This window comes from Ovis aries, chromosome 2, assembly GCF_016772045.2.
Source record: "Ovis aries strain OAR_USU_Benz2616 breed Rambouillet chromosome 2, ARS-UI_Ramb_v3.0, whole genome shotgun sequence".
NCBI classification, from domain to species: domain Eukaryota; kingdom Metazoa; phylum Chordata; class Mammalia; order Artiodactyla; family Bovidae; genus Ovis; species Ovis aries.
Genome location: NC_056055.1, coordinates 33,850,006 through 33,873,001, shown reverse-complemented (window position 1 = coordinate 33,873,001; position 22,996 = coordinate 33,850,006). Strand labels below are relative to the sequence as shown.

At 39.6% G+C, this 22,996-nt stretch overlaps 1 protein-coding gene across 6 annotated transcripts in view; it reads left to right on the top strand.

The window, feature by feature from the left end:
* The window catches only part of NAA35 (N-alpha-acetyltransferase 35, NatC auxiliary subunit), a 94,119-nt gene that overhangs the window by 6,389 nt on the left and 64,734 nt on the right, over nucleotides 1–22,996 (top strand). For 5 of the 6 annotated variants that reach the window (XM_015093041.4, XM_042243066.2, XM_027964259.3 and 2 more), the window contains 3 exons: nucleotides 11,077–11,110; nucleotides 21,800–21,914; nucleotides 22,707–22,781. In XM_015093041.4, coding sequence (XP_014948527.1) covers nucleotides 11,077–11,110; nucleotides 21,800–21,914; nucleotides 22,707–22,781 — 224 coding nt within the window. Of the gene's footprint in view, nucleotides 1–11,076; nucleotides 17,850–21,799; nucleotides 21,915–22,706; nucleotides 22,782–22,996 lie in introns of those variants that run through there. The other variant, XM_060409109.1, reaches the window with a different exon arrangement.

The window sequence follows — 22,996 nt, the reverse complement described above, 5'->3', positions numbered from 1 at the left end:
ACCTGGTGAAAGATCAGAGCAGCCTATAAAATATTTCTAAAGTGATTTTGCTTTGGGAAATGAAAATTATGTTTTCTGTGTTCCATACTATTAAGAATGTGTTTAGTGGCAGGTCATGGGTTTGGTGAGCAGCACTGGTAATTGTGGAGCACTCTTGTTCTCCACCAGGGGTGATTTTTGCCCTGGAGGGGACATTTGCCAACGTATTGAGACATGTTTGGTTAGTCACATAACCCACTCCAGTATTCTTGCTTGGAAAATTCCATGGACAGAGGAACCTGGCAGTCTTCAATCCATGGGGTCACACAGCGCTGGGTGTGACTGAGCACAGCATAGCGCAGCACAGCTGGTGTGTGCACATCAAGGATGCGGCTAATCATGATGTGCAGAATAGCCCCCACAGAAAAGTAATTTTTCTGCCCAAATTACCAGTAGTGCTGCTTAGTTCACTCTGTTTAAATTACTTTCAAGAATGTTCAGCTATTATTTAATCTCTTTGACCTTGGATGTTTTTAAGGAAAGGAGCATATGGATGTCATGAGAACTAGCATTAAATATCATGCAGTAGAAAGGAATGGGAGCTTTGTTGCATTTTAAAGGCTCTTTTTTACTAGATTTCCCTGTTAGTCTTGTGTTGTGTGTCCTGCTTTATGCTAGGAGCTTTGGTCAATAGAAAAGGTGTCCTCAGAAGTCACCACTTTCCCCCTTTCAACTGGTTAGTTTAGTAATCATGATCCTAGATAGTATGATTTTATTGCTATTTCTTGATATCCCCATTCCCTTTTGGGCATTGTCTGTAGGTCCCCGCCCCGTAGTTATAGCTATGCAAATATTATTCATCGCTCAGCCAAGAAGTAAAATTGTTGCTTTTCCTTTCCTACCTAGTTCTGTTTTATGCAAAAAGTGTTTGCTCAAAAGATATGTACTTTCATTAATTGTACTTTACACTCTTCATCAATTGTCTGAATCATCTAACACATTCAGACATCCTATTGTTTTAATTCGCCATAAAGAAATTTCTTCTCAAGCCTCGTATTTCTCTCCAGTCTGGATTTCTTGCCTTTTATACTTGGTGTAATCCTGAGATCTTGCTTAATCATCAGCCTGAGGTTTGTTACTTTTCTCTCTGGTTTTGATTAGACACCTTTATTATCTTCCTGAGTAAAGCACATGAGAGATACAGTTTTTTGAGGCTCTGAATGTCTGAAATGTCTTTGTTCTCGCCTTCCACTTTATTGATAATACATCTGGGGGAGTGTGAGAATTTTGAGGGCATTGCTCAAATGTCTGACACTCTGATTACTGAACTTTCGTATGTAACCTTTTAGAATCTTCTTTTTGTTTCTCATGTCCAGAGCTTTCACAGTGGTGTGCTTTGTTTGATGATGCTTGAGCACTTTCACTCTGATTTTTCAGAGTGAAATTTTCTTGAATTACTCTATTTCTTGTTTTTTTCCTATTTGTTTTATGGAGTACTTACTTTTTGGAGTCAAATGCTCTACCACTGAGCTATAGCCCCTAGTATTTACTTTTTGGATATTGGAAGGTCTGTTTTTTTAATCCTTTGTTGCCTGTTTTTCATTTCTTTGTAGTTATCCTCAATGCTATGAACTATGTGTCCCCCTATATTGTGTTGAAACCTAATGCCACACACAATGTGGTGGTATTAAGAAGTGGAGCCTTTGGGAGGTGCTTAGGTCATCAAAGTGGAACCCACATGATTGGGATTAATACTCTGGTGAAAGAGACCACAAAGAGCCTTCCTGGTTCCTTCCACCATGTGTTCAGTTCAGTTGCTTAGTCATGTCTGACTCTTCGTGAACCCATGGACTGCAGCATGCCAGGTTTCCCTGTCCATTACCAGCTCCCGGAGTTTACTCAAACTCATGTCCATTGAGTCAGTGGTGCCATCAAGCCATCTAACCCTCTGTTGTCCCCTTCTCCCACCTTCAGTCTTTCAGAGATCAGGGTCTTTTCCAATGAGTCAGTTCTTCACATCAAGTAGCCAAAGTATTGGAGTTTCAGCTTCAGCCTTCCAATGGACATTCAGGACTGATTTCCTTTAGGATGGACTGGTTGGATCTCCTTGCTGTCGAAGGGACTCAAGAGTCTGCTCCAACACCACAGTTTAAAAGCATCAATTCTTTGACGCTAAGCTTTCATTATAGTCCAACTCTCATATCCATACATGGCTATTGGAAAAACCATAGCTTTGAGTAGACAGACCTTTGTTGGCAAAGTAATGTCTCTGCTTTTTAATATGCTGTCTAGGTTAGTCATAACTTTTCTTCCAGGGAGCAAGCGTCTTTTAATTTCATGGCTGCAGTCACCATCTACAGTGATTTTGGAGCCCCTCAAAATAAAGTCGGTCACTGTTTCCACTGTTTCCCCATCTATTAGCCATAAAGTGATGGGACCAGATGCCATGATCTTCATTTTCTGAATGTTGATCTTTAAGCGAACTTTTTCACTCTCCTCTTCCACTTACATCAAGAGGCTCTTTAGTTCTTTTTCACTTTCTGCCATAGGGTGGTGTCATCTGTGTGTCTGAGGTTATTGATATTTCTCCCAACAATCTTGATTCCAGCTTGTGCTTCATCCTGCCCAGTGTTTCTCATGATGTATTCCGCATATAAGTTAAATAAGCATGGTGACAGTATACAGCCTTGACATACCCCTTTCTGTATTTGAAACCAGTCTTATTCCATGTTCAGTTCTAACTATTGCTTCCAGACCTGCATACAGATTTCTCAAGAGGCAGGTCAGGTGGACTGATATTCCCATCTCTTAAGAATTTTCCACAGTTTATTGTGATCCGCACAGAGGCTTTGGCATAGTCAATAAAGCAGAAATAGATGTTTTTCTGGAAGCTTCTTGCTTTTTCGATGATCCAGCGGATGTTGGCAGTTTGATCTCTGATTCCTCTGCCTTTTCTAACTCCAGCTTGGATATCTGGAAGTTCACTGTTCACATACCGTTGAAGCCTGGCTTGGAGAATTTTGAGCATTACTTCACTAGTGTCTGAAATGAGTGCAAATTGTGTAGTAGTTTGAGCATTCTTTGGCATTGCCTTTCTTAGGGATTGGAATGAAAACTGACCTTTTCCAGTCCTGTGGCCACTGCTGAGTTTTCCAAGTTTGCTGGCATATTGAGTGCAGCACTTTCACAGCATCATCCTTTAGGATTTGAAATAGCTCAGCTGGAATTCCATTATCTCCACTAGCTTTGTTCGTAGTGTTGCTTCCTAAGGCCCACTTGACTTCGCATTCGAGGATGTCTGGCTCTAGGTGAGTAATCATACCATTGTGATTATCTGAGTCATGATCTTTTTTGCATAGTTCTGCTGTGTATTTGTGCCACCTCTTCTTAATATGTTCTGCTTCTGTTAGGTCCATACCATTTGTGTCCTTTATTGTGCCCATCTTTGCATGAAATGTTCCCTTGGTATCTCCAATTTTCTTGAAGAGATCTCTAGTCTTTCCCATTCTGTTGTTTTCCTCTATTTCTTTTCAGTGATCGCTGAGCAAGGCTTTCTTATCTCTCCTTGCTATTCTTTGAAACTCTGCATTCAGATGCTTATATCTTTCCTGTTCTCCTTTGCCTTTGCTTCTCCACCATGTGAGGTTAAAAGAAGGCAGTCTACGAAGTAGGTCCTTACCAGATACTGAGTCTGCTGGTTCCCTGATTTTGAACTTCCCAGAGTTGAGAACCATGAGAAATAAAATTTGTTGTTCATGGGTCACCCAATAAATGATATTTTGGTTATAGCAGCTAAATGGAGTTAAAAACTCTGAATTTAATTTTTTTTTTCCTGCTGTAATGTTTTTAATTTCTACTGTTTCCCCCCCCCCCCCCCCCCCCCCGCCCCCCAATACCTCTCTCTCTCTTTTCTGGGATATCTCTTTTTAAATAAAAGTAAAATTTCCTGGTTTTGTTTCAGGGTTGCACTATTTTATCTCTAAGGATAATAAGGATAATAATAGTTCTTTTGAAATTTTCTTTCCCTACATAGTGTCTTTCCTCCAACTTGCCTTTTTATTTTCTTTGGTTTCTGTCTTCTGTGTTAGAGGATTAGTTCAGGTATCTGAGAATCCTTTGTTGCCTAAGGGACCAAAAGCCGACTTGAATTTTTGAGCAGGACTCTTCTGCTGTACATGTCAATGTCAGGTGATCTGACTTGGTTTTTGTGTTGGAGAACTTGTGTCAGTTATTTAGCTGCTTCCTCTTGGAAAGATTATATTCTGTAGATAAAATTCATCTGCTTGAGGTTCGAAATTTGACTGCATGTTAAATAGGGGAAGAAGTCTGGAGTTGTCAAGTATTCACTTAATGCCCCTCTTTCCAGTACTGAACCCTAGCCTTCAAAAAACCTGTCCTGGAGATTTTTTGGTTTGCCCCTTTCAAAGAAAATCTTCATTATTACCCAAGGTGGGGGGAGGGTTAGTTATCCTGATCTGTACATTAGGGCAGGGCTTTGGGCTGTCTGATGGCTCAATTCTCCACATTTCAGCCTGTGTTTATCCTCACTTTCAAAGATGATTGATAAATCAAGTTGATTTTGGCTTTCTTCACTGCTGGTAGCTCAGATGGTAAAGGATCTGCTTGCAGTGCAGGAGACCTCAGTTTGATCCTTGTTTCAAGAAGATCCCCTGGAGAAGGGAATGGCAACCCACTCCAGTATTCTTGCCTAGAGAATTCCATGGGCAGAGAAGCCTGGTGGGCCATAGTCCATGGGGTAGCAAAGAGTCCGACATGACTGAGTGACTCAAGCTTCACACTTCACTGCTGGTTTTATTTTTCTCGCATTTGCCAAGAAATTACTTGTCTATCTGTTGCCTAGTTTTCGTAATTTTGTTGTATTATTTTTGCAACAACTAGTTTTCTTCTTCCCTAAGGTTCATAGTTCTCTTTAAAAAATTTTTTTTTCACTTTAATTATTGAAATAAAATTTCAGGAGGGAATTAAAGGTTGTTGCATGTGTTCAGTTGGCCACCTTTATCCCAGGGGTAAACTTAAATTCATCTGTTAATTATTACTGTATAATGATACTGGAGTCCAGCTATGTCATAGATTCAATAGGGCCTTCATAGTGAAGAAAGCAGCAAATTTAACCATCATTTATAATGTTATGTGTAGAGATATTTAGAGATCTGTAGCTTTAGTTTACAAATTATGTTCTCATTTGTAAGATGGTAAAATATCAAATAGTTGCATGTTTTTCTCATCTTGTTAGATTACTTTTTTCCAGGAGAATGAATATATGCTTCAAGTGCTTAGCACTACTGCAAATCCAATCTCCAGCTACAAGTTATAGTTCATTGTTCATTTCCAGGCCAAAGGGTGGATGTCCTAAGGAACTTTACAGAGTCATCTACTAAAATCCTTCATTTTTCAGATGATAAACTCAGTGTCCAGAGTGGTCTACTTGCTCCTAGTTCTCTGGAGTGTTCAGTGAAACTGTTTGGTACCCAAATCTACTCTAAAGTTTATGATAAACTATTATAGCAGTTCTCAAATTTTTTGGTATCAGGACTACTTTATATTGTTAAAGAATCCACCTGCCAATGCAAGAGACAAGTTCGATCCTGGGTCAGAAACAGTCCCCTAGAGAAAGGAATGGCTATTCACTGTAGTACTTTAGCATGGAAAATCCATGGACAGAGGAATCTGGTGGGATGCAGTCAGTCCACAAGGTTGCAAAGAGCTGGACGTGACTGAGCATGCAAGCACATGTGCTTTTTTAAAAAAGTATTGTTTATGTGTGCTATATGTATATTGATGTTTATTAGAATCTGAAACAAATTTTTAAAATATTTATTTGAAAATGATAATAAACCCTTTGCATGTCGGCATAACATTTTTAAAATGAAAAATGTATTTTTCAAAACAAAGGACAAATTGGAAGAGTGGCATTATTTTATACTTTTCAAACTCTCTGATGTAGGCATAATAGAGGGCACCTGAATTCCATCCCAGCTTCTCATTCAATTTGTTGCCACATGTTGTTTTGGTTGAAACATTAGAAGTAAATCTGGCCTCACAAAACATGTAGTTAAAAGATTGGGGAACTTCTTAGGTAACTTGCTGCTACACCAAAACTTTTAACAGGTGATAGTTTCTTAAAGATTAGTTTGCAGTGTGGAATCTGAAAGCCTATCAGTGGACCTTTCATGCTCTGTTACATAGGGTATATTGGTCTGTCTAGAACTTTGGATCTTTTATCCATGCCTAATTGATGGCTCAGACGGTAATGTGTCTGCCTACACTGCGGGAGACCCAGGTTTGATCCCTGGGTCAGGAAGATCCTCTGGAGTAGGAAATGGCACCCTGCTCCAGTACTCTTGCCTGGAAAATCCCATGGAGGGGGAGCCTGGTAGGCTACAGTCCATGGGGTCGCAAAGAGTCGGACAAAACTGAGCGACTTCACCTTCACCTCAGTTTTGTGACATGCATTATCATCTGCAAAATGTTGGTTTAGTTAAGCACGTCTTCCAGGTATTGAGACACTTCATTCAGTTCAGTCACTCAGTCGTGTCTGACTCTTGTGATCCCATGAATCGCAGCACGCCAGGCCTCCCTGTCCATCACCAACTCCCGGAGTTCACTCAGACTCAAGTCCATCGAGTCAGTGATGCCATCCAGCCATCTCATCCTCTGTCGTCCCCTTCTCCTGCCCCCAGTCCCTCCCAGCAAAAGAGTCTTTTCCGATGAGTCAACTCTTTGCATGAGGTGGCCAAATACTGGAGCTTCAGCTTTAGCGTCAGTCCTTGCAAAGAAATCCCAGGGCTGATCTCCTTCAGAATGGACTGGTTGGATGTCTTTGATCCAGCTCCGAGAGTCTTCTCCAACACCACAGTTCAAAAGCATCAATTCTTCGGCGCTCTGCCTTCTTCACAGTCCAACTCTCACATCCATACATGACCACAGGAAAAACCATAGCCTTGACTAGATGGACCTTAGTCGGCAAAGTAATGTCTCTGCTTTTGAATATGCTTTCTAGGTTGGTCATAACTTTTCTTCCAAGGAGTAAGTGTCTTTTAATTTCATGGCTGCTGTCACCATCTGCAGTGATGTTGGAGCCCCAAAAAATAAAAGTCTGACACTGTTTCCACTGTTTTCCCATCTATTTCCCATGAAGTGATGGGACTGGATGCCATGATCTTTGTTTTCTCAATGTTGAGCTTTAAGCCAACTTTTTCACTCTCCTCTTTTACTTTCATCAAGAGGCTTTTGAGTTCCTCTTCTCTTTCTGCCATAAGGGTGATGTCATCTGCATATCTGAGGTTATTGAGATTTCTCCCGGCAGTCTTGATTCCAGCTTGTGTTTCTTCCAGTCCAGCGTTTCTCATGATGTACTCTGCATAGAAGTTAAATAAGCAGGGTGACAATATACAGCCTTGATGTACTCCTTTTCCTATTTGGAACCAGTCTGTTGTTTCATGTCCAGTTCTGACTGTTGCTTCCTGACCTGCATACAGATTTCTCAGGAGGCAGGTCAGGTGGTTTGGTATTCCCATCGCTCTCAGAATTTTCCTCAGTTTATTGTGATCCACACAGTCAAAGGCTTTGGCTAGTCAATAAAGCAGAAATTGATGTTTTTTTGGAACTCTCTTGCTTTTTTGTTGATCCAGCGGATGTTGGCAATTTGATCTCTGGTTCCTCTACCTTTTCTAAAACTAGCTTGATCATCAGGAAGTTCACAGCGTTTCTTGACTTCCTACTTTTGCATTCCAGTCCCCTATAATGAAAAGGACATCTTTTTTGGGTGATAGTTCTAAAAGGTCTTGTAGGTCTTCATAAAACCAGTCAACTTCAGCTTCTTTAGTGTTACTAGTGGGGCATAGACTTGGATTACCGTGATATTGAATGGTTTCCCTTGGAGACGAACAGAGATCATTCTGTCGTTTTTGAGATTGTATCCAAGTACTGTATTTCAGACTCTTTCGTTGACCATGATGGCTGCTCCATTTCTTCTGAGGGATTCCTGCCCGCAGTAGTAGATATAATGGTCATCTGAGTTAAATTCACCCATTCCAGTCCATTTTAGTTCGCTGATTCCTAGAATGTCGATGTTCACCCTTGCCATCTCTTGTTTGACCACTTCCAATTTGCCTTGATTCATGGACCTGACATTCCAGGTTCCTATGCAATATTGCTTTTTACAGCATCGGACCTTGCTTCTATCACCAGTCACATCCACAGCTGGGTATTGTTTTTGCTTTGGCTCCATCCCTTCATTCTTTCTGGAGTTAAATCTCCACTGATCTCCAGTATCATATTGGGCACCTACTGACCTGGGGAGTTCCTCTTTCAGTATCCTATCATTTTACCTTTCATACTGTTCTTGGGGTTCTCAAGGCAAGAATACTGAAGTGGTTTGCCATTCCCTTCTCCAGTGGACCACGTTCTGTCAGACCTCTCCACCATGACCTGTCCGTCTTGGGTTGCCCCACAGGCATGGCTTAGTTTCATTGAGTTGGAAAAGGCTGTGGTCCTAGCGTGATTAGATTGACTAGTTTTCTGTGCGTATGGTTTCAATGTGTCTCCCCTCTGATGCCCTCTTGCAAAACCTACCGTCTTACTTGGGTTTCTCTTACCTTGGGCTTGGGGTATCTCTTCATGGCTGCTCCAGCAAAGTGCAGCCGCTGCTCCTTACCTTGGATGAGGGGTATCTCCTTACCACTGCCCTTCCTGACCTTCAACGTGGGATAGCTCCTCGAGGCCCTCCTGTGCCCCCACAACCACCACTCCTTGGACGTGGTGTGGCTCTTCCCGGGCGCCGCCCCTGGCCTTGGAAGCGAGGTGACTCCTCCCGGCTGTCCCCGCCAATCTCGGACGTGGGGTAGCTCCTAAAAAACAAATTTGTTAATAATATCACCACCAGTATAATCAGGAAAGCCTTTATACGTATGGGGACACTGTCTGGTTCACAGTGGCCGATATGTGTTTTCCAGGGTTCTGATTTTTTTTTTTTTTTTGAAATTTCAAATTTTGTCATTGGCGATAAACCTTGTAGGTTATTTTCTTAAAGCAACAAACTTACTTTTTTTTAAAAAACTGCTATATTGTCAAGTTCAAATGACTATAAATTGTCATGTTCTTTCCAGTAAAAATGATGTTCCATGATGATTGTGTAAGAGCTTTTCTTTGAGACAACCTTTTACTTTGGTAAGCAGAGGAAGTGTTTACATATGCTTCCTGTTTATCAAATAGAATATTAAAAAGGTGTACTCAGAGACTGAAATTTAATTAGGTATATCAGGACCAGCCCTGGGATGAAATGACTGAGGCACATAGGGTACAAAACTTAAGAAGGTATTCTCTGAAAGTCCCTCGTTAAATTTTGCACCCTACAATATGCCTCACTTGCACTTTGGTCCTTGCCCTGAGATTAATAATTTTTACTGTCTCCATCAAAGACTTCTTGAGTGAAAGTGCATGAAAATGAAGAATATGCTGTTTTGCTAGGGACCACTGTCTTGATTTGAACTGAAACTACAGTTCTGCCCTTTTCCTCTTTACACTGTTGTTTTTGCATCATCATTAGAAATGTCAACACAATGAAAAAAAACGTTTAGTATTATTACAAAAGTAACTTTAACATTGGGCTTCCCTGGTGGTTCAGTGATAAAGAATCTGCTTGCCAGTGCAGGAGACATGGCTTTGATTCCTGGGTCAGGAAGATCCCCAGAGAGGGAAATGACAACCCACACCAGTTTCCTTGCCTGAAAAATTCCATGGGCAGAGGAGCCTGGTGGCTTGCAGTCCAGGGGGTCACAAAAGCATCAGACATGACTTCAAGACTAAACAAAAACAACAACTTTAATGTCACAGACTCCTGGGTTCTCAGACCATCTTTGAGAACTGTTGTATGTTCCGCTTTATTGTAATATTTTGATAAATGTTGCTCATTGATTTATTTGTTTTGGTACATGAAAGTGTTAGTTGCTCAGTTGTGTTCAACTCTGTGACCCCCCATGGACTGTAGCCCACCAGGTTCCTCTGGCCATGGGGTTTTCCAGGCAAGAATACTGGAGTGGGTTGCCATTTCCTTCTCCAGGGGATTTTCCCAACCCAGGGATTAAACCTGCGTCTCCTGTGTCTCCTGCATTACAGACAGATTCTTTACCCAAGTGAGCCATTGGGGAAGGTACATGAAACTTAAAAACCAAATGTTACTGAACTTATAATAAGCCAGGGGGATTAGTAAAATTCTGAAAACTGCTTTATGTTTTCCACAGGATTTGACTGTCAACATTTAAGCTACTTAGAAATGATACTGTGGTAGTTCTCATCTTCCTTGCACACTGAAATCATCTGGAGTCCTTTAAAACCACTGTGTAGGTCCCACTCTTAGAATTTAATTAGTTTGGGATACTGATTGAACATTAGGATTTTCAAAAGCTCTCCAATTTATACTGATATGCAGCCAAGGTTGAGAATAGCTGGTTTACAGGGGATAAACATTCTTGATCAGCTGTTTACTCAAGTGCTTTCTACCTTATTTAAATCAAGTGTAATTTTAAAAAATGGTTTTTGAACTTCCCTGGTGGTCCAGTGGTTAAGACTCTGCAGTTACACTGCAAAGGATGCGGGTTTGATCTGTGGTTGTAGGACTGAGATCACCCAGTAAGCCATGCAGAGCAGCCAAAAAAAAAAAATAGTCTTGACATTGTTCTTGGGACAAAGAGAGATTAGATTATGATGCCAAGTGGTTTAAAAACTTGAAAAATAGCTTAAAGTTCTGTGGAAAAGTTTATGTAGGGATAAATATGTTAGCAATTTTTTTTAATGAGGCTGATAATTCTCATTGTATTATTGTGGCCTGTGATGGGTGGATCACTTACTAAGTTCTCAGAAGTTCAATTTATAGTTACTATTTAAATATTCACTGCATAGAAGACATTATATTAGTAATTGAGTAGAATAATATGACCATTTCTTAGAAAATGAAGTATAAAGGACTCTTAAGCACATTTTCCAGATGCTAATATTTCGTTTCATTTTTTTCTCAGAATTAACAGTTAAATATAAATATGGTATTATTCAAAAGATTTTTCTTTTTGTTTCTTTTAGAATTAAAGTTGGGAGAACTGCTTCATGATAAGCTGTAAGTATTTGTATCCTTTGAAATAGCGTAGTGTAATATTTCTACTTTGGCTTGTGTGCAGTAGTATTCCTTGAAGTCTGAGTAAATTTACCTTTCAAAGCTGTAAGTATAACACTGATTATGTATTTTTTAACCTTGGTGAGCTCTTTTGAGACAGCTGACTTTAGTTGTGATGGGAAGTGGTTGTACCTTCTGAAACTGTGACTTCTCGTCCTTTCCTTGAGAGTAGATGTAGAGGATGTGAAATTTATTGAGAAAAGCTATTGGTTGCATTCACAACAAATTGTGGAAAATTCTTAAAGAGATCGGAATACCAGAATACGTTACCTGCCTTCTGAGAAATCTGAATGCAGATCAAGAAGCAACAGTTAGAACTGGACATGGAGCGACAGACTGCTTCCAAATTGGAAAAGAGTACGTCAAGGCTGTATATTGTTACCCTGCTTATTTAACTTATATGCCATGTACATCATGGGAAGTGCTGGACTGGATGAAGCACAAGCTGAAATCAAGATTGCCGGGAGAAATATCAATAACCTTAGATATGCAGATGACACCACTCTTCTGGCAGAAAGCAAAAAAGAACTAAAGAGCCTCTTGATGAAAGTGAAAGAGAGTGAAAAAGTTGGCTTAAAGCTCAACATTCAGAAAACGAAGATCGTGGCATCTGGTCCCATCACTTCATGGGAAATAGATGGGAAACAGTGGAAACAGTGTCAGCCTTTATTTTGGGGGCTCCAAAATCACTGCAGATGGTGACAGCAGCCATGAAATTAAAAGACACTTACTCCTTGGAAGTAAAGTTATGACCAACTTAGATAGCATATTGAAAAGCAGAGACATTACTTTGCCAACAAAGGTCCATCTAGTTAAGGCTATGGTTTTTCCAGTGGTCATGTATGGATGTGAGAGTTGGACTGTGAAGAAAGCTGAGCGCTGAAGAATGGATGCTTTTGAACTGTGGTGTTGGAGCAGACTCTAGAGAGTCCCTTGGGTAGCAAGGAGATCCAACCAGTCCATCCTAAAGGAAATCAGTCCTGAATAGTCATTGGAAGGACTGATGCTGAAGCTGAAACTCCAATACTTTGGCCACCTGATGCGAAGAACTGATTCATTTGAAAAGACCCTGATGCTGGGAAAGATTGAAGATGGTAGGAGAAGGGGATGTTAGAGGACGAGATGGTTGGATGGTATCACTGACTCAGTGGACATGAGTTTGAGTAAACTCTGGGAGTTGGTGATGGACCGGGAGACCTGGCATGCTGCAGTCCCTGGGGTCGCAAAGAGTCAGACACAGAGTGACTGAATTGAACTGATTGGTTGCATGTAACATGTGACAGGCTGGTTGATGACCAGAAACAGATGAGAACATGCCTAGATGAAAGTTGATTGAGAATCCCTAGGTAAATGGAAGGAAATGCTTAATTATATGTATACTCCCATAGCCACTGTTTCATACTGCTATGGCCAGACTCAATTTTCAAGGTTGGAGGTATGAAATTTTAAATTAGTAAGTGGACCAAATTGGACATTTGGTTAGGAGAAGTAGAATTTGAAATTTAGTTCTTCTAAGACTTTAGTGGTATCAGTGTCATCTGAAAGAATTTTTAAAACATAAGTTGCTGTGACCCACCCCCAGAGTTCCTTATTTAGTAGGTCTGGTGTGGGATCACAGAAGTTGCGTTTCTGACAAGTTCCCAGGTGAGATTGATGCTGCTGATCTAGGGACCACACTTTGAGAACATCATAATTTGATGTCACTGGCAGTTATGTCACTGTGCTTTGCTGGAGTGGCCATGAAGAGATACCCCACGCCCAAGGTAAGAGAAACCTAAGTAAGATGGTAGGTGTTGCAAGAGTGCATCAGAGGGCAGACACACTGAAACCATACTCACAGAAAACTAGTCAATCTAATCACACTAGGACCACAGCCTTGCCTAACTCAATGAAACCAAGCCATGCCTGTGGGGCAACCCAAGACGGGCGGGTCATGGTGGAGAGGTCTGACAGAGCATGGTCCATTGGAGAAGGGAATGGCAAGCCACTTTAGTATTCTTGCCTTGAGAACCCCATGAACAGTATGAAAAGGCAAAATGATAGGATACCAAAAGAGGAACTCCCCAGGTCAGTAGGTGCCCAATATGATACTGGAGATCAGTGGAGAAATAACTCCAGAAAGTTGTGGATGTGACTGGTGATAGAAGGAAGATCCGATGCTGTAAAGAGCAATATTGCATAGGAACCTGGAATGTTAGGTCCGTAAATCAAGGCAAATCGGAAGTGGTCAAACAAGAGATGGCAAGGGTGAACGTCGACAGTCTAGGAATCAGCGAACTAAAATGGACTGGAATGGGTGAATTTAACTCAGATGACCATTATATCTACTACTGCAGGAAGGAATCCTCCAGAAGAAATGGAGTAGCCATCATGATCAACAGAAGAGTCTGAAATGCAGTACTTGGATACAATCTCAAAAACGACAGAATGATCTCTGTTCGTCTCCAAGGGAAACCATTCAATATCACGGTGATCCAAGTCTATGCCCCAACTAGTAACACTGAAGAAGCTGAAGTTGACTGGTTTTATGAAGACCTACAAGACCTTTTAGAACTATCACCCAAAAAAGATGTCCTTTTCATTATAGGGGACTGGAAAGCAAAAGTAGGAAGTCAAGAAACACCTGGAGTAACAGGCAAATTTGGCCTTGGAATGTGGAATGAAGCAGGGCAAAGACTAATAGAGTTTTGCCAAGAAAATGCACTGGTCATAGCAATCACCCTCTTCCAACAACACAAGAGAAGACTCTACACGTGGACATCACCAGATGGTCAACACCGAAATCAGATTGATTATATTCTTTGCAGCCAAAGATGGAGAAGCTCTATACAGTCAACAAAAACAAGACCAGGAGCTGACTGTGGCTCAGATCATGAACTCCTTATTACCAAGTTCAGACTTAAATTGAAGAAAGTAGGTAAAACTGCTAGACCATTCAGGTATGACCGAAATCAAATCCGTTATGATTATACAGTGGAAGTGAGAAATAGATTTAAGGGCCTAGATCTGATAGATAGAGTGCCTGATAAACAGTGGAATGACATTTGTGACATTGTACAGGAGACAGGGATCAAGACCTTCCCCATGGAAAAGAAATGCAAAAAAGCAAAATGGCTGTCTGGGGAGGCCTTACAAATAGCTGTGAAAAGAAGAGAGGCGAAAAAGAAAAAAAAAAAAAGGCGAAAAGCAAAGGAGAAAAGGAAAAATATAAGCATCTGAATGCAGAGTTCCAAAGAATAGCAAGAAGAGATAAGAAAGCCTTCTTTGGCAATCAGTGCAAAGAAATAGAGGAAAAGAACAGAATGGGAAAGACTAGAGATCTCTTCAAGAAAATCAGAAATACCAAGGGAACATTTCATGCACAGATGGGCTCGATAAAGGACAGAAATGGTATGGACCTAAGAGAAGCAGAAGATATTAAGAAGAGGTGGCAAGAATACACGGAATAATGGTACAAAAAAGATCTTCATGACCCAGATAATCATGATGATGTGATCACTCATCTAGAGCCAGACATCTTGCAAAGTGAAGTCAAGTGGGTCTTAGAAAGCATCACTACGAACAAAGCTAGTGGAGGTAATGGAATTCCAGTTGAGCTGTTTCAAATCCTGAAAGATGATGCTGTGAAAGTGCTGCACTCAATATGCCAGCAAATTTGGAAAACTCAGCAGTGGTCACAGGACTGGAAAAGGTCAGTTTTCATTCCAATTCCAAAGAAAGGCAATACCAAAGAATGCTCAAACTACCACACAATTCCACTCATCTCACATGCTAGTAAAGTGATGCTCAAAATTCTCCAAGCTAGGCTTTAGCAGTACGTGTACCGTGAACTTCCTGATGGCCAAGCTGGTTTTAGAAAAGGCAGAAGAACCAGAGATCAAATTGCCAGCATCCGCTGGATCATGGAAAAAGCAAGAGAGTTCCAGAAAAACATCAATTTCTGCTTTATTGACTATGCCAAAGCCTTTGACTGTGTTGATCACAAGAAACTGTGGAAAATTCTGAAAGAGATGGGAATACCAAACCACCTAACCTGCCTCTTGAGAAATCTGTATGCAGGTCAGGAAACAACAGTTAGAACTGGACATGGAACAGCAGACTGGTTCCAAATAGGAAAAGGAGTACATCAAGGCTGTATATTGTCACCCTGCTTATTTAACTTATATGCAGAGTACATCATGGAAAACGCTGGACTGGAAGAAGCATAAGCTGGAATCAAGATTGCCAGGAGAAATCTCAATAACATCAGGTATGCAGATGACACCACCCTTGTGGCAGAAAGTGAAGAGGAACTAAAAAGCTTCTTGATGAAAGTAAAAGAGGAGAGTGAAAAAGTTGGTTTAAAGCTCAACATTCAGAAAATGAAGATCATAGCATCCTGTCCCATCGCTTCATGGGAAATAGATGGGGAAACAGTGGAAACAGTGTCAGACTTTATTCTGGGGGGCTCCAAAATCACTGCAGATGGTGACTGCAGCCATGAAATTAAAAGACGCTTACTCCTTGGAAGAAAAGTTATGACCAACCTAGATAGCATATTCAAAAGCAGAGACATTACTTTGCCGACTAAGGTCCGTCTAGTCAAGGCTATGGTTTTTCCTGTGGCCATGTATGGATGTGAGAGTTGGACTGTGAAGAAGGCTGAGTGCTGAAGAATTGATACTTTTGAACTGTGGTGTTGGAGAAGACTCTTGAGAGTCCCTTGTACTGCAAAGAGATCCAACCAGTCCATTCTGAAGGAGATCAGTCCTGGGATTTCTTTGGAAGGAATGATGCTAAAGCTGAAACTCCAGTACTTTGGCCACCTCATGGAAAGAGTTGACTCATTGGAAAAGACTGTGATGCTGGGAGGATTGGGGGCAGGGGGAGAAGGGGATGACAGAGGATGAGATGGCTGGATGGCATCACGGACTTGATGGCCGTGAGTCTGAGTGAACTCCCAGAGATGGTGATCAACAGGGAGGCCTAGCGTGCTGCGATTCATGGGATCGCAAGAGTTGGACACGACTGAGGAACTGAACTGAACTGGCCGTTATAGAAAGGATGTAATGAAATCAGACCATCAGCTAGTGCAGGAAGGAATGTGACTCGTGACTGTCGAATAGCATTTGAGAAGGATCACAAAAGGAACATAATCCTTTTCGTTTCCCCAGGGTTTTAGTCATTGAGCCCAGGCATCATGATTTACCAGCAGCCTGCCATGACCATCTCTTAAAATTGTATCCTTTTAATCCATATCGTCTTTTAACTGTCACTTCCACCCCCTAGCATGTACAGTCTTCTAGCCTTCTATGTAATCTACCTATGTAATTTACTTCCTTGTTGTCTGTTTCCTTCCGCTAGAATGTGAGCTCCAGGAAGTGGTCAGATTTGTTTTCCTCCCTCATGTATCTCAAGTGCCTAGAACAGTACCTTGCAGGTAGTAGTAGGCACTGAGCATTTGTTGAATGAATGGAATAGTCAACTTGTTGCTGTTATAGTTTCTATGGCAGTGTTACTAATTAGACAAATATCTTACTGATCTAGGGTTTTAATTGAGCCCATAACAACTTTTCTTTAGTTGTTTTCATATAGTAATAAATGTATACTTTGTATTTTAACAGATTTAAACATTAGGGATGAAGTAAAACTTCCCATGATACCGTTTCCCCGGCACAGTCTCTGTTCCTTGTCTGGAGATAGTCATTGTTAGAAAACTAGTTAGTTGTAAATGGGGATATACGGAGCAGTATTCAACTATGCAGTTTTGTGTAAATTGCTCGAGCATCTCCCAGGGTGTCTGGAGCTAGTCCACTGTGGATAGAAGGGGTTGACTGTATTGTACTGCAGATTTCTTTCCCATTCACTATATCCTGTATTCTTTCCATTTTAGTATGCAATAGTTCCATGTTGTTCATTTTTAAATTGCTTTTTATTTTATAAAATGACTATCATAATTTGTTCTATGGTATCCCTATTGATAGACTTTCAGATTGCAGCATTTATTGGTAGCATGGGAAAATTGAGAAATTAAGTGTAAATTTAATTTATACAACTGCTTTATACATATACATGTGCAGATAATTTTAAGAAAGAACCCTAGAAATCAAATGAATGGATTTTAATGGAGTCAGCCAAATTTTCCTCACAAAAGGCTTTATCAGTTTACACACCAACAGTATATAAGAGTATGCTTACTTTTTAAAATTGTCCTTTCTCCTACCCCCCAAAAGCCATCATTTTGTTTCGCATTACTTGATTACATTTTAATTTTTATTCATATTAATAGTTTATGTTTTCTCTTTTAATTGTTCATTCATCTCCTTTGCCTACTTTTCTTGCGATTATTTGCCTTTTCATATTTTTATGAGTTGGGCTTCCCACGTGGCTCAGTGGTAAAGAATCCACCAGCCAATGTAGAAGATACAAGTTCGATCCCTGGGCCAGCAAGACCCACTGGAGAAAGAAATGGCAACCCACTTCTGCGTTCTTGCCTGGGAAGTCTCATAGACAGAAGAGCCTGGCAGGCTGTAGCTGATGGGTTTGCAGAAGAATCGAACATGACTTAGTAACTAAAACAGAAACAAACATTTGTATGAATTAGTTATATTTTCTGGATACTAACTTTTTCAAAATAGCCTATATTGAAAGTACTTCTCCCAGAAAATTGTCTGCATTTTAACTGACAAGCTTATTGTTGCATGTAAGTTTTTAGTATTTTACACAGCAGGAGTAACCCAACTTTTTTCTTCATAGCTTTGTAAATTATTGAAAAATTTTTGTTCATTTGTTTGTCTTCGGTTGAGAACTTAAATCTGCCTGGGGTTTGTTTTTAATTGTGTAAATCAAAGATTTCACTTTTTCATGGTAGTTAGCCACTTATCTTAATAGTATTGATTGACTGATGCACTGATTTTCCACTAATTGAAATTCCATGTTTATCATCTGTAATTCTTACATGGAATTACATGGATTACATAAATCTGCATGGATTTAGATTGTTTTCTCTTGATCTGTGTATGCTAGAATGCCTTTAATACAGGTTTATAGTATCTGATCGGAGAAAGCAATGGCACCCCACTCCAGTACTCTTGCCTGGAAAATCCCATGGATGGAGGAGCCTGGTAGGCTGCAGTCCATGGGGTCGCTAGGAGTCAGACATGACTGAGCGACTTCCCTTTCACTTTCCACTTTCATGCATTGGAGAAGGAAATGGCAACCCACTCCAGTATTCTTGCCTGGAGAATCCCAAGGACGGAGGAGCCTGATGGGCTGCCGTCTATGGGGTCACACAGAGTCGAACATGACTGACGTGACTTAGCAGTAATCCATTGTATTAGGTTGGTGAAAAAGTAATTGCAGTTTCAGACCGTGAATTTTAAAGCATTATAACTCAGCTCAACATATATCTTTATTCATGAAAATCGAAACCATTACAATCAAAACATTTTTGCCAATGAGAAATAAGTTTATTTCCGTAGCATAAAATTCCGTGCTTTGGGATTTGGCAAACTTTTGGAAAGCCTCCTGCTGATTGCAGAAGCATTTTCCCTGCGAAAAGTTGTAGAGATGCTTGAAGAAGTGGTAGTCAATTGGCAAGAGGCCAAATGAATATGGTGGATGAGGCAAAACTTTGTAGCCCGGTTCCTTCAACTTTTGAAGCATTGGTTGTGTGATGTGTGGTCAGGCATTGTGGAGAAAAAGTGGCCCCATTCTGTTGACCAGTGCTGGCTGCAGGTGTTGGAGTTTTTGGTGCATCTCATCAGTTGGTTGAGCATACTTCACAGATGCAATGGTTTCACTGGTATTCAGGAAGCACTCGTGGATCAGACTGGCAGCAGACTGCCAAATGGTGACCGTGACCTTTTTTTGGTACAGATTTGGCTTTGGAAAGTACTTTGGAGCTGCTTCTCAGTCTAGCCACTGAGCTGGTCATTGTTGAAAGTCGTATACAGTCGACTTTTTGAAGCACATGACAATCCGATCATTGTTGTTGCACAGAATAAAAGGAGATAATACTTAAGAATGCTGATTTTTTTTATTTTTGGTCAGCTCCTGAGGCACCCACTTTATTGAGCTTTTTCACCTTCCCAGTTTGCTTCAAATGCCAAACCACCATAGCATGGTTGACGCTGGGCTCTTTGGGAACTTCTCCTATAGTTGTAAGAGGATCAGCTTTGATGATGCTCTTAGTTGCTGGCTGTCAACTCCCAATGGCCGGCCACTGTGCTTCTCAACTTCAAGGCTCTCATCTCCTTTGCAAAACTTCTTGAACCACCACTGCACTGTACATCTATTATTAGTTCATGGGCCAACTGCGTTGTCGATGTTGCAAGTTGTCTCCTCTGCTTTACCATCCGTTTTGAACTCAAATAAGAAAATAGCTCAAATTTTCTTCTTGTCTTAACATCATTTCCCTAGTCTAAAATACATATAAACATCGAGTAATAAGTCATTAGCAAAAAAATGCAAAGTGAGAAGTGTGCATTAAAATGATGTATAACACAACCACATTTATTTAAGAATATTTTCTAGTATCAGCAAATTTCAGTAGCATTAGTTCAGTTCAGTTCAGTTCAGTTCAGTTGCTCAGTCGTGTCTGACTCTTTGTGACTCCATGGACTGCAGTACGCCAGGCTTCCCTGTCCATCACCAGTTCCCGGAGTTTACTTAGACTCATATCCATTGAGTTGGTGATGCCATCCAACCTTGTCATTCTCTGTTGTCCCCTTCTCCTCCCGCCTTCAATCTTTCCCAGCATCAGGGTCTTTTCCAGTGAGTCAGTTTTTCCCATTAGGTGGCCAAAGTATTGGAGTTGCAGCTTCAGCATCAGTCCTTCCAATGACTATTCAGGACTGTTTTCCTTCAGGATGGACTGGTTGGATCTCCTTGCTGTCCAAGGGACTCTCAAGAGTCTGTTCTAACACCACAGTTCAAAAGCATCAATTCTTCAGCACTCAGCTTTCTTCACAGTCCAATTCTCACATCCATACATGACCACTGGAAAAACCATAGCCTTGACTAGATGGACCTTTGTTGGCAAAGTAATGTCTCTGCTTTTTAATATGCTGTTGAACTTTAAGCAGCGAAGTTCAACAATGCAAAACCACAATTACTTTTCCACCAAGCTAATATATGTACCACATGTTCTTTATTCATTTATCTGTCAGTAAATATGTAGGCTGTTTCCATATCTTGGCTATTGTGACTAGTGCAGCTGTGAATAAAGGGCTGCCTGTATCTTTGAATTAAAGTTTTGTCTGGATATATCCCAGGAGTGGGGTTGCTGGGTTATAGGGTAATTCTGTTTTTATTTTTCTCAGGAACCTCCATACTGTTTTGCGTATTTACATACTTAGTTGGTGATGGACAGGGAGGCCTGGTGTGCTGTGATTCATGGGGTCGCAAAGAGTCAGACACGCTGAGCGACTGAACTGAACTGATACCAACTTTCTTACATACTTGTTTACCATACTTACGTACCAATTTACATTCCCGCCAACAGTGCAGGAAGGTTCCCTTTGTTTTATAGCCTCTATAGCATTTGTTTGTAGAGTTTTTAATGATGGCCATTCTGACTGGTGTGAGGTGGTATCTTGTAGTTTTCATTTGAAATTCACTAATTAGCAGTGTTGAACATCTTTTTCATTTGCCTATTGGCCATTTGTATTTCTTCTTTGTAGAAATGTTTAAGTAGGTCTTCTGCCCATTTTTCAGTTGGATAGTTTTTATTGTTGTTGAGATATATAAGCCATTTGTATTTTGGAAGTTAAGCCCTTGTTTGCATCATTTGCAAATATTTCCCATTCAGTAGATTGTCTTTTTGTTTTGTTGATGTTTTGTTTCATTTTGTTTATGGTTTCCTTTGCTGTGGAAAAGCTTGTAAGTTTGATTGGATCCCATTTGTTTATTTTTCTTAATATCTTACTGCTGCTACTTTTCTGAGAGAAATGATGTAGTGTAACAAGATAGATCTCTTTTATTTTCTTAGTAATCTATTGGCTTAGACTAAGCAAATTAGAAAGTCATTAGCTTGATGGCCAGTCATACTTTTCTTTTAGGTTCTTCATTTTTCATATCTCAATTAAAGACATACTAACTATTCAGGCCATACTGTATCACAGCTAATAAGCCACTAATACCAGACCATCAGGATTTCTTTGTTTTTTTCCTTATGTAATTGCCAAAACTTTGGGCATTATAAATGGTGATGTGCCAGATTTTTAGACTTTCAAGATGTAAAAAAAATGAAAAATACCTCCAAGTTACAGTTGATAATGATTATTCCAAACATACCTTTCTAAGTGTTAAGTAAAGAAGGCAAAATGAAATCCATTGCTGATCAGTTGATCTCTTTTTTCCCCAAAATTTTCTAATGTGCAGATTTTTTGAAGAAAGAACAAAAAACAGCTTTTCTTTTAATTCTTTTCCTATAGTGCATGTAAAATGATTTGAATGACAAGTACATGGAAGGGATTTTATGTTAAAAGATTATTTAATTGAAATGGAAGTGATAGCAAGCTGTAGAGACTACCTAAAATAGGGTAGTTATTTGAAGTATTCAGTACGGAAATGATTTTTGTACCATTGTGGGAATCTGGATAAGCTTATTGGTTCAAATATAATTTGTAGCATCAATTTTTTTTATTGCAGATTTGGTCTTTTTGAAGCCATGTCTGCCATTGAGATGATGGATCCCAAGATGGATGCTGGCATGATTGGAAACCAAGTTAATCGAAAAGTTCTCAATTTTGAACAAGCTATCAAGGTCGTTACCATTGTGCCTTTTGTGTTTTATTATTTGTTACTCATATGTTAAAACGTTTTGATTAATAATGGAAATCAAAGCTTTGTATATCAGATTTTCTTAAATGCATCTCGAGTATGTAAACAAGTTAGTTAGCTGTCTGTGGAAGTTTTAACAAAGGTACCTCATTAAAAGGTTATTCTAAATTTGTGTATGCATGCATTTTTTAAAATTAATATTTGAAAGTGTTTTGAGTATAAATACCAAGGTAATTGATTAAGGATTAAATTTTAAGTATAAATATATTAAGTAAAATGCTTGTGGAAGTGAACTAGAAATTTACTCAATGAGAATTGATTTAGAAGTTCATTCATAGTTGCCTCAGAGCTTAATTTTGCATATTTTTTGAAGAAAGATATGTTAAATAAGTGGAAACTGTTAAAAAATTTGTGACATATATCAGTTTAAGGAAAATTAAAAAAATTTTTTTTCTTTGTAAATAGTTTCAATTATTAAAATGCTTCATATTTATTAATGTTTGAAATGAATTTTAACTGTGCTTTTAAAATATTTGCTAGTTTGACTCATTTTTTAATAAAGGCCTTTATTCTATTTCAAATTAGACTTTTATTTCTAATATTGAAGACCTATTAAGATACATTATTTTTAAGAATACAGAGTTAATTTGGCCCCTTAGTTTTATCAGATGATCGAGGTAGAATGTTTTTAGAATTTATACTTTAAAATATTTACTGTACATAGTAACCATACATTTTTAAAAAGCTTATATGTCATATTTCCCCTTTCTTTTAGGATGGCACCATAAAAATTAAAGACCTCACTTTACCTGAATTGATAGGGATAATGGATACATGCTTTTGCTGTTTGGTAAGAGTTAAGATAGCACTATTTGTTAAATTTAGAACTGTGGCTTACTTGAATTTCAGTTTGACAATATATACACCATCACTGAATATGAAATATATATAATTCTTGGCCTAGTAAGATGTATTATTAGGTTAAGTTATACTCTGCTGCTGCTAAGTCACATCAGTCATGTCTGACTCTGTGCAACCCCATAGATGACAGCCCACTAGGCTCCT